Source organism: Molothrus aeneus, chromosome 8 (assembly GCF_037042795.1).
Source record: "Molothrus aeneus isolate 106 chromosome 8, BPBGC_Maene_1.0, whole genome shotgun sequence".
Taxonomy (NCBI): Eukaryota; Metazoa; Chordata; class Aves; order Passeriformes; family Icteridae; genus Molothrus; species Molothrus aeneus.
In genome coordinates, this window is record NC_089653.1 from 32,305,741 (window position 1) to 32,317,673 (window position 11,933).

Here is an 11,933-nt window from a genome sequence, read left to right on the forward strand (position 1 = left end):
TATTTTTTTAGTACAGGTATTCTGCACTTGAAAAGCCGTGGAATAGGGAAAGCTTCAAGGCAAGCTTCCCTGAGCATAAAACTCCTCATTTTTCCACTTCCTAATTGGAAAGGAAAAAAATCTGATTCAGGATTAATGAGCAGAAATATGGGAAGAGTCACAGAGGAAAAGTTCTGTGCTATTTTCTGTCCACTTTTTCTGAGAGTTCTGTGGCATTTCATCTGCACTAACTCCATACTAGCACTTTTTTACCATATTTTTAAAAGTTTCCCATTTTATTCCTCTTGCAAGACAGCGGGGGGTCTCCATGTCTGATGGCCACTTAACTTGCATTCAAACACCAAAAAAAGCCAAGTACGCATTTGGAGTATGGAACAAACCAGATGTGTCTGGAGTATTTTGGATTCCACATGCTACCAGCCTCAGACCCCTCATTCCTGCCAGCTTGGGATTTATCCATTTTCTTCTCTGGGGCTCATGCCTTTCATCCATCTCTTGGCTCCTGCAGTACCTGGACTCACTCTGTCAGCATTTCCAAAGGTCTTTGCAAGAACACTCAGAGATCACTCACGTTTCTGACTCTGTGCATGATTCCCCAATCCTTTGTTCCACCACCAGATGGAATCGAGGGTTTTGGGGTCCGTTTTTGTCACTTCCATGTATCTGATGAAAGGCAGAGGAACTGGTCTAGGTCTGAGCCACTCATCTGAGGAGCCTGCAGGAGTTCTGGACTGCAGACCTCTGCTGGGATCCAGAATTACCCAGAGGAGCCTGAGGAACAAAATATCCCCCAGGAGAGCTGTCAGACACTTTTCTCTTTGTTTCAGCTCGGGTGCTGGGCCTGGCTACTCCTCTCCTCATCCCTCTATTCCCCAGCAGCATAAGAGCTCTGGCCTCACCTGGGGAAGCCTCCTGCTCCAGGGACATCACTGAAGGCTGGGACACATCTCCATGTCCTTGGGTCAGCCCCATCCTGTAACAAACCCAAATCCACTCCACATTTACCATGGGAAATTCCATCCTCCCCAGCAGCCATCTATACAGACCATATATAGCCCAGATTTACTTTTGGCAGAGCTCTCATTGGAATTTTTGACTGGAATTTAAAGACAGTGCAGTCTGCACACTCTGGGATAAAGCTGGGTCTGTCCTCTGGGATAGGGTACTGCCCATCCAGCCTGTGATGGCAAACACAATTCTGACTGGCTCTGAAATGCCTTCTGTAACTCAGAATCACAGAATCATTTGGGATGGAAAAGACCTACAAGATCATCCAGTCCGACCTTTAACAGTATTTTTCAGTACCTGAGCAATTAAGGGAAAAAAGAAGAAAAATCGTGTTATCAAGGGCTAAAGTTCTACTTTTAGGCAATCACATAGGAAAGGCTGTTTGGCTGAAATTGCAGTTTCTTTTATCAGTCAGTGAAGCATTTTTGGGAAGGTTGAGATTAGGTCCCTTGTTTTCAAACATCCTCTGTCCTGTACATGAGGAAAATTCATCACACTATTGAAAACAATAATAAATAATTGAAAATAATAAAAAATAATCTTGGGGAGGGAAAAAAGAGTGTGTTTGAGCCAAATCTGGCCTAAGGGGTGGTTGTACCAGTGGTGCAGGAAGTGCTGACAGCCAGGTCTGAGATCAGCTCTTCCAAAATACTCTGAACTGTTCCCTTCCTTTGACAGATGTTTTAGGAGCACCCTGAAAGTCGTGAGGAGCCATAAACCTGTCACAATAAACCACTGTATCTCTGAAGGGGAGAACATAAAAAATACCCTGTTTTCTGGGAAAGAGGGACAAAGATGGGTTTCAGTTTGCAAGGTGCAAGCAACACCTTGTCCCAGCACGCCAGGATGGTTGATGGGCTTGGCATTTCCCCTCAATCCTGGATGTGGAGAAGGAAGGGGATGCTCAGCCTCTCTCTGTGCTCCCCCTCTCAAACACAGCCCCCTTGAAATGGGAGGCTGCTTTACTTTCTAAAGTTCAAATGAGAAAACAGCTACAAAGCAAATCTGGGGACAGTGGGGACTGCTCTGGAAGACAAGCAGGGACATTTGGGCCTCACCCTCAGGATCTCTTCTAGGTTCCAGCCAGAAGGATTGATCCCATACAGCCAAAATGAGGGAAAGCAACAAGAAAACCACTAAATTTGTCATACATAGGAGAGTAAGGAAGAAATCATCTACAGGAAGCACACAAGCTCCATAATCTAAGCAAGAAAATCAGATTTAGGAAGGTCTACCAGGTCATCCAGGTCTACCAGGTAATCTACTGTCTGGATGAGCTGCTGAGGTCCAAAAGAAAGAATCAACCTGAACAGAGGACTCTGGTGCTTTATCCAGCTGAGTCCCACTGCAGAAATTCCAAAATTCCCATATTTTTAAAGTTTTTAACTATAGCTATACGCATAATTCTTTACTATCAACTTCATGGAAGATCTCAGTTGGATTTGGTCTTTGGGATCACATTGGTAGAAGAGTTTTGCCAGGTACATACCTTAAATAATTCACCAGCAGCCCCAGGCTGATGTACAGTCACACAAGAAGTCTGTCTGGCAATTCATTAAAAAAAAAAGTAAACCACAAAATAAATCTGTAAGTAATTAACCCCCCCATAAAAAAACCTCAATTAATCACTTCCACTATCCACTTTGAAAATCGTATTTTCTACGTCAGTAGCTAGAAACTACCGAGCAGATACACTGTGTAGCAGAGTAAAAACTGTGATCTATGTTTACCTTATGTACCCAACTTTTACTGTGTGCCTTGCTTGGCATGTTGGATGCAGCAGCACTTTTGCAATTACAGGATCCTGCTAATGCCTCTGTGAAAGCAGGAGCAAAGCTCCATTATTTACTCTTATTTACAGACCTGTACAGTTACAGGTAAAGAGCCACAGAGAAACAGAAGCTCAGCTCCAGCTGTGAGTCACAGCTACTGGAAGTCACTGTGGCCCTCTGGAGCTTCCCAGCTTTTTTCTCACTTTTCTGCAATGTCGAATCCCAGCAAGGCAGCCCCACAGAGCCCAGGCAGGGCAGGTCTGGGGGGGATTCGTGTGTCAGAACAGGAAGTGATTCACTCTTCCTAAGCCAAGAGTAAAATGAGTTTCTCCACTGCTGACAAAGTGGTATCATCTCATGTAATTCTTTGAAATGGATTGTTATAAAATATACTTCACAGTGTATTGGGGTTGATTCCCATTTATAAGACAGCTCCTTTAAACACCCCTCCAGATTCAGAGGCACTTTAAAGCCCTTTTTTGTTTTCAAAAATTATGTAAATCACTGAGCAAACAAGGAATGAAGCCCTTGTCTTTCCTTGTCTCCATTTAAGCCATAATAAGATGGATGTTCCACAACAGCAGGATGTTCCCCACCAGGAGGGAAGCAATTTTTGTCCAAAAGAGGACTTTAGATATCTATCAGCAGACTCACCAGAACATCCTTTGTAATTCAATTAGAGCAGGGCTGGAGGGATTAACAGCTAAGCCCAGGTGCTCTGAGGATGCCTTAAGTGACCCACACACATTCCCTCTGATGCCTCCACAGGCACTCAGACTCCCTGAGTCACCATCTGGCATCTCCTCATTATTCTTGTTTTTTCTCACCTTTTTTTCGTTGCCATTTTTAGCCACGGGTAGAAAAGAGGAACACTTTTCCCTTTACACCTGTCAAGTTGATTTAGCACTGCCTGGCACGTGCATGAGGAATAAAAAGCCTTGCTCCAATCTGATAGTGCTCCATCCCTTCCAGCACACAGCAGACATCCAGAACAGCCTGTTCTTGCTCACAACTGGGATGTTAAAACCACAGGGGAATGGAATCATAAATACTTCTTTTGCTGTGCCACAAGGAAATTACAAATGTGGCTGCATCAGAAGTGATGAATTAACACTGCAGTTAGTTTTACTAATGGTTTGATGTAGGTGTTTCTCATTGCTTGATTAGATATGCAAACACCCCCCAAACACCTTTCAAAGCTGAAAGAGCCAGAAGAAGGCTACAGAGGAGTGACACTTCACCCTGGAAGATGCAGGAATTGGTGGCTCAGGAATCCTTATCAGGAAAATATTCAGACAGCAGCAGTGGTGGAGACCCATCTTTGGGCTCACCAGTTTCCTCTGAACATCCTCATTTCATTCCCCATGCACTGAATTTAAAAGTGCATTTTAAAAGGCAAGCAATTTTGACTACATCAGAGCTTTACTTGTTCCCATTTTCCTGGAGCACCTAGTGTTAAAGGCACAGATTTATATTTCCATAGACCAAATAATCCCACAAGACAACACCTCACCAGAGGCCTGACAAGAAGAACAAATCTAGAGCATGCTTTTCAAAACAACAATAAAATCACAAGCAGCAACTGTGTGAATATGACACTTAAATCCCAACTCTGACCACCAATCTTTTGGTAGTTTGCTTTTTACACAGTGAATTGGGCAAGACTTAAAAAACCCAGGTCAGATATAGAAAATTCAGGAAATTACTTCTTCTGCACCATAGCTTCTACTTCCACCACTTCATCTTTCTGACAGATTTGAAGCTCATGTAGCTGACAGAAACCTTCATTCCAAACCCAAAAGAAATAAGTGAAATTTGGTTGTGAGCCATGGGAGTGACCTGTCTAGCCAGCTCACTGAACAGATAATAATAACATTAAACCCCAAGACTGAATTCAGCTAATGAGTGTCTCATAATTGCTGGCATTTCAGGAACAGCTCTAGGCTCAGGTTGAGATATTGAAATCTATTCAGTGAAACCATCCCTCTTTTAAAGATGTGTTTTTAAAGAGACGTTTTTCTCACCTTAAACATGAGGTTGAATTCAGAGAAGGCTGCTGGAAGAATTATCTTTGAAAGTGGTTTTCTCTGGCATAATCAAATGAGTTTATTCCCTTTTTTTTTTTCTTTCTCATGTTACATTATTCATTGAAGCCACGGGTAAGGAAAGATGCTAATCAAAAAGATTTGGCCAATTTTGAGGGTATTGCTTATTATTCATTCTTAGTCATTCCTTGTCCTCTTTTGTTGTGACATTCTTTAAAGGATGGGCTCTTAAATGGAATAGTGAACATTACATTATTCTGCATATTTTAGAAGTGCGGAGGAGAAAATAGAGGCTGGTAGATGAAAGAAAACTCATTAAAAGCCACATTGCTTGTCACATATGGCAATTAGGATGCAATACAGGTCATATTAAAATTCATGGGATACCCACCTAGGGCCAGGAAGTCCATTCTTAGGAGTTCCCATTATGAGAAGCGTAAACAAAAGCTTTAAAATTAAAATCTGTGTTCTAGGTCACAGGAGGGCTCCACTTTGAGCTGCTCAGAGAAGGAAGGTTTAAGAGAGGGGCACCAAAGGACTGGAAAAGAGCAGCACTGGTGGTTCCCCAGCACATGAGGGTTTCTGTGCTGCTGTGTCTTGGTGACCAGGTCTCAAGTGCTTTCAGCTGTCAGTTCAATGCCTTCTGTGTCACTCTGTCATTTCTTCTTCTTTCTAGTGAACAAAATCTCCACACAAATGCCAGTAACACCCCAAACCTGTCATGTTTTTAACTTCACACACTCCTCAGATCTTCGCCCCCATTTCGCACCAAAATAATCTCCAGCTTTTCCTGAATAACATCCCTGTGATTCAGCTTTCCCTCCTCATTCACTCACTGATCTCTCTCCAAGCTTTCATTATCTTGATAAACATCTCAATTAAAGTACTATTGGTCTATTTTTATGAATTCACATTCTTTCTGCTAGATTATTTCCATGTTTGCCTGCACTGTCCATTTTATCCTCTCCTTGCCTTCCCTTACTGACTCCTCCTCACACACATGTCCCAGGAAGGACCTGGCCCATCCTATGCACTACAGGAATTAAAAAGAAATAAACCAAACCCCTTAAGAATTGCATTATTGAACAGGTGGAAAGACTGCAGAAAAATAAACAAATACAGGTCAAGTAAACACGGATGCATCCGAGGAGTTTCATCAAGCCTGGGGAAAGCACCAAATGAGATGAGACAAAGGAAATCCTGATTTCAGCTAAACACAGACAAATGTTGGGCTGTGCAGAGACCAAACACTGGGAAATACAGAACAAATGTGCTCTAAGCCCTACTCTGAGCACTGCCATACAAATAAAACATCACTGCTTTGGTTTCTAAATGCATTCAGAATTGAGGTATGGCTCTACAAGAACTACAAGTTTAAGTTTTGTAGATCAAATCAGAATAATTACAAACTTCACTCTGGCAGATTTGGGCTACACTGAGGAGTGTTATTGGGCACCTCAGCCCTATAAATCTCTTGATGATGAATTTTTGCCTGTAGTCAGACCCCCAGACTCTGAAGGGATCTGCCCCACAGATGGTAGCTGAGGTACCATCCATCAAACTATTAAAAGCCTCATAAAAGAAAAACATTGATGTTAACAAGACTCTTTCCACTGATTTGATTGGGCTTTGGACAAAGGCCTACACAAACAAGGACGGAATTAGAAAATGGAAATCTGTTTATATACACAAAACCTGTCAATCCAACTGTTTGCCTTCCAAAGATGACCTAGTACCACTTAATTTATGAGGCATTTAAAGGGCAAAGAGGCAGATTGATACTTTCAACTTTTACCTGAATTGACTATTTGCAAATATTGATTCTAATATTTTAAACCAAAAATAGCAATCCCACTGCCATCCGTTGGATTTCTTTCTACATTAATATTTCACAGACTGAAAATATCTATATTCTGGCCACCTTCAGTAATTAGCTGAAATAAATGGAGTGTGTGTCATCTGTTTAGTGCCATGTCCTTGAGACTGCTCCATTTGATTTCCATTTTGATTCAAAGCTGGGGTTGATCAGGACCAGCTGCTCAGCCAAAGGGCACATCACACATTCCCACTGCTCCTCCTTCCCCATCCCAGCTCCCAGCCAGGCTATTGTTTGTTACAACTAATTATTCCCACATGTCCTGGCTGCCAGTGAGCCTCACAAACCCCAAATTTCAGTATTTACAGCATGTCCAATAAATTAATTCCACCTCTGGAGAGATGCATAAACACAGTTGTGTACATATAAGCAGAGGACACATTCTTACCCAGCCAGATTTATGGTTATTATTATTGATATCTGTTTGACAGCTGCTATTATTATTTCTAGCTGGCCTCTTAAAATCCATATGTGAGTAAATATAGGTATGTATTAGTATTTCAACATCTCTGTGAGGGCCAGACTGTCAGATCTTCATTCCAAACTGATCCCTGGTGACATGGGGACATGGCACCAAGCATCACAGTTACTGCCCTGGCAGGACCTTGCCCTTGCCTATCTCTGGGTGAGGAGAAAAGAGAAAATTTAAATATTATAGCCAGGACTTTTAACACTGCAGCTGAAACTGCCTGACACCTCCTGCTGGAACCCTCCTGTTTTCACTCCCATCTGTAACAAGTGGTGACCATTCTCCTCACAATCCTCAGGGATTGTGATGCCTCTTGCAGTTAAAATTCTTCAGCTGCTCCCAGGGAAATCCACTGAATTTTCCCAGATAAATAAGTCCAGTTTGCTGAGTTGACATCAATCACCCATGTCCTGGATCAAGGAGAAGGATTTTGGTGGAGGAGATCAGGTGCTTGTTGTACTTTCAAAGCTCAGAGGCTTTGAAATCTCTTACTGCACATGGCTGGTGGAAGCTTGGAAGCTCAGCTGTGTCCAAAGAGCCCAAACTTGCTGCAGAAGGAGGGATTGAGCCATTGGCAGCTGCTTTTGGTGGTGCACCATGAGCCTCTCCTGCTGTGCTCAGTGCAGCAGGTGGGGAACGAGGAAGATGCCAGTCTGTAAAGAAAAATTAACTTTGCCCTCATGGATTGGATTCTCTTCCCATCAGTGACATGTATGGAGCAAGTGTGAATCCCCAAGTGCTGGGAAAATTGGGAAAAAAGCCAACAGAGAACACGAAAGCAGAGAGGAACCACAGAACATCCCACCACAGGATGGACATCTTGATTGTCTCAACCACAATGAGGGATCAAAAACCTAATTACAGAGTTTAATATCCATGGTCATGAATTAATGGAATGGTTTGGGCTGGAAAGAATCTTAAAACATCCTCCAGTCCATTCCACTGTCCCAGGGTGCTCCAAGCCCTGTCCAGCCTGGCCTTGGGCACTGCCAGGGATCCAGGGGCAGCCCCAGCTGCTCTGGGCACCCTGGTCCAGGGCCTCAACACCCTCACAGGGAACAATTCCATCCCAATATCCCATCCAACCCTGCCCTCTGGCAGTGGGAAGTGGTTCCCCCTTGTCCTGTCAATCCACCTGATTCAGTCTGTGGAGGTGGAAAGCAGAGCCTTTTTCCTTAATTTAACAACCGAGCCAATGACACATTGGAACAAGAACATTCTCAGAAGATCTCCCGTAGACTGCAGTGACCATGCTGAGATAATGAACTTGAGATGGTCCAGGCAGTGCCATCCCCTTGGGAAGCTGCTGGCCCCTGAGGGGACATGGACACAAATGTTTTGTGTCCCTGCTCCCCAGACAAGGCGCATCTGCCACCACCCTTAATTTCTACCTGGAGTTACCCTGACAAGCCATGCTGCTTGCCCCACAGGGGGTTTTAGAAATGTCAGAAACTACACTTTCTTATCACTATTTATTAGTATAAAAGCCCATATTTTTGCTGCAAGAATGCTAATTAATTTCTATTAGTGTCAACATTAAATTTAAATATCTTGTTTGCTATCTGCTGGATGTCACTGGACAAAGGCAAAGCCACCCTACAACCCCTGGCCCCCTGTTTTGCTGTACTGATGGTTCTAAACCACAGATTTTGTGCCATATGCCCCAGTCATTAACACAAAGTTTCCTCCTGAAGTAAAGGGAAGTTCAGCTGTAGGGGAGGGAGATTTGGCCCCAAATTTTACAGCTCTAAACTTCATGGACCAAACTCACTCCTAAGTATCCCAAACCAGTAAAATACCTACCAGCCAGTCAGGGAACATAGAAAGGGATTACTCTTTTGGGGTGGTGCAATCAGGTGTTAATGGGAACAAGTGGGTGGTAAAGGCTGATCAAGTTTCTGCAAACTTTAGAAAATAGAATTAAGGGTGGCCGTTTTATTATAAGGCTTTTTTGTTGCTGTTTAATTTCTTTACTTAACTGGTCGATAATTAAATGGAGCTTGTTAGGGCTTAGTCTTTTCCAGGAAGATCTCTGTTTACATATCTTCCTCTGGAGGGCTTAAAAGTGAAATCTCAGAGAAATTCACAGGTTTAGAAGTGAAATTAATTCAGAAGCCTCTCTTAGATTAAAGTGACAAGGGATAAGGTGAGATGTCACTATATATAATCACCTTTTACTATGAAATCTGTCTCTGTTCTTTTGCTTATAGAACAGCAGCTTTCACAGCAAGCCAGTTGCCAAGTGTAATTAAGAATAATTAAGAAGGAAAAGTCCACAGACTAGCCAGAGTACAGCAGAATTACTACATTCCGACTCTTTAACTCTTTCCCTTTCAAGTAGAGATTGTTTCAAAGTACATAAAAGTTCTGTTCTGTGGGATATTAAAATTTAATGTGTTGTCATCATCATCACCACAACCACATTTATTGTTATTATTACCAAGACTGCCATTAACTGGATATTCATTAATGCTAAAAGTCACAGTCAGCGTGAGATTCAGCAGGCTCCAAACTCTGGAGGAGAAGGTGGAAAGTTACCTGGTGGTGGTTCAAGAATGGGTTTTCCTTTTTTGTTGTTTTTCTTCTGTTTTAACTCCTTCCTGCTCGGTTTGAACCCTGGCTGCTCCTCTCTCTCAGCAGCACGGATAGGTCCTTCCTCTCTGGGTTGCTCCGTGAAAGGAAAGAACTCTTCCCCGGGGTATGGAAAGGAGTAATAATGATCCCTGTTGGTGATTTCCTGCAGGTAATAATCCTGATCGTCCATGGGGACAGCCCGGGACACATCCCCCAGCAGCGCCAGCCCAAAGGTGCAGAGAGCGAGGCAGAGTCCGGAGCGGCCACGGGCGATCATCGCTGCCTTGCGCAGGAGTCCTGGAACTTTATTTGGAGAGCGGGCGAAGAGAGTTTGGGCAGCTGGAACAGCGCTCCGGGAGCGGCGGGGGATGGAGCCCGAGCCGGGACGGGGCTGCGGGGAGGGGGCACCGCCGGACACACGGACAGTCGGACACACGGACAGTCGGACACACGGAGAGTCGGACACACGGACACACGGAGAGTCGGACACACGGACAGTCGGACACACGGAGAGTCGGGCACACGGACGCACGGGCGCTCGGACAGACGGACACTCAGACACTCGCCCGCAGCTGCGATGCCCGCTGGCCGCTCCCTGCCCGGCCCCGCCGCTCTCGGTGCCGCTGTGTCCCAGCCCCGGTTCCGCGGCCGTTCCCGCTCCGTGCCCGGACTCCTCGCTCCTCCTGCGCGCCGCTCATCCAAGAGAGCGCTGATTCCAAGGAAAGGCGGCTTGGCAGGCAGCCTTCTCCTCCCAGCCCGCGGCCAAAGCGCTTCCCTCCCCCGGGAGATGGGGGTGGGCACGCAGAGCCCCAGCCTGGCAGGGGTCATCGCTGGCACTGCCACCCTGGGCGCGCCGGGGACGCGGGGCGTGCGGGACTGGGACAAAGAATCCTCATTCCACAAAAGTTGTTCCCTTTCGTGGCGCTTTCCCCCCCTTTTAACTTTTACAAAGTAGGATCCGTCTCCAGTAAGCATCAATCTCAGCCCTCCTTCTTTTTATTAGTTTACATCCGTATGACAACAAAACTTCTATGTAACTTAGTTATAGATATATATAACTTCTATATAAGTTATATAGATATATATATAACTTATATAACTTAGTTTATAGATCTAAAACTATATTTTAGTTTATATATATATATAAATTATATATATATAATTTTATATATAAATTTATATCTAATTTTATATATATTATATAAAATATTTAGATTTATATAAATTTATATAAATTATTTCTATTTTTATATATTTATATAAATTATATATTATATAATATAATCTTATATAAAGTTTATATCTAATTATAGATATAAATTTATATCTAATTATATGTATATAATTTTGTATATATATAATTTTGTATATATAGTTAGCATATTTTATGCATATTTGGCTATATTAATTTATAGTAACTTATAGTTTATTGTTTAAACAATATACTTTAAATGATATAGCTTTAGATACACTTACACGTTGCATTTTTCCACCTCCTAATTGGAAAGGAAAAAAAACTGATTCAGGATTAATGAGCAGAAATATGGAAAGAGTCACAGGAAAAGTTCTGTGCTGTTTTCTGTCCACTTTTCCAAAGAAAGTAATAAGCTTATTATTTAAGCTTATTATTTTATAGCAACTTACAGCAAGTTACCTATAACTACTACAACTATATCTGTAACTAATATCTGTATTAACTAACTATATTTATAACTAATACAACTCAACACAGGTCACTTGCCAGGTTATAAGAGGCTTCTCCTGGGGTACTTGGCAGCTCCTTGGATTCAGCCCAGCTGAAAACCAGGAAGAGCATGGTTCATCTGTGGCCCTTTTTCTCACTCTTTTTGGGATAATCCTGATGTTTTCTCCCCCTGAAACATCTTCCCAGCAGACCAGGATGTTTTGTGCTACACACACGCAAGCCAGTGTCGTTAATGAAATCAATTTGTCTGAGAGCAAAATCTTATCTTTCATCTTTTTCATACCTCTAAAATAACCTTCAGTGCTGAGGGAAATGTGCAACAGTTGGCTCACATGAAATATGAATTCTTACTCCTGTGTTGATAATACCAGCTTATATTTTCATCATGTATATTGTATTTCTTGCCACGGTCCAGTCAGCTGGGAGAAAGCATTACATCTGTTACCCCAGTCTTTATTCTGGCTTTGTGCTCACATTTTTGGTG

General features: G+C 43.0%; 1 protein-coding gene across 1 annotated transcript in view; it reads right to left on the reverse strand.

Annotated features, from left to right (window-relative positions):
- The window catches only part of CPXM2 (carboxypeptidase X, M14 family member 2), a 65,716-nt gene extending 55,680 nt beyond the window's left edge, over window positions 1-10,036 (reverse strand). Inside the window, exon 1 of the mRNA XM_066554512.1 lies at window positions 9,709-10,036. Coding sequence (XP_066410609.1) covers window positions 9,709-10,021 — 313 coding nt within the window. The 5' untranslated portion in view covers window positions 10,022-10,036. The remainder of the gene's footprint in view (window positions 1-9,708) is intronic.
- Between the last annotated feature and the right edge of the window lie 1,897 nt (window positions 10,037-11,933).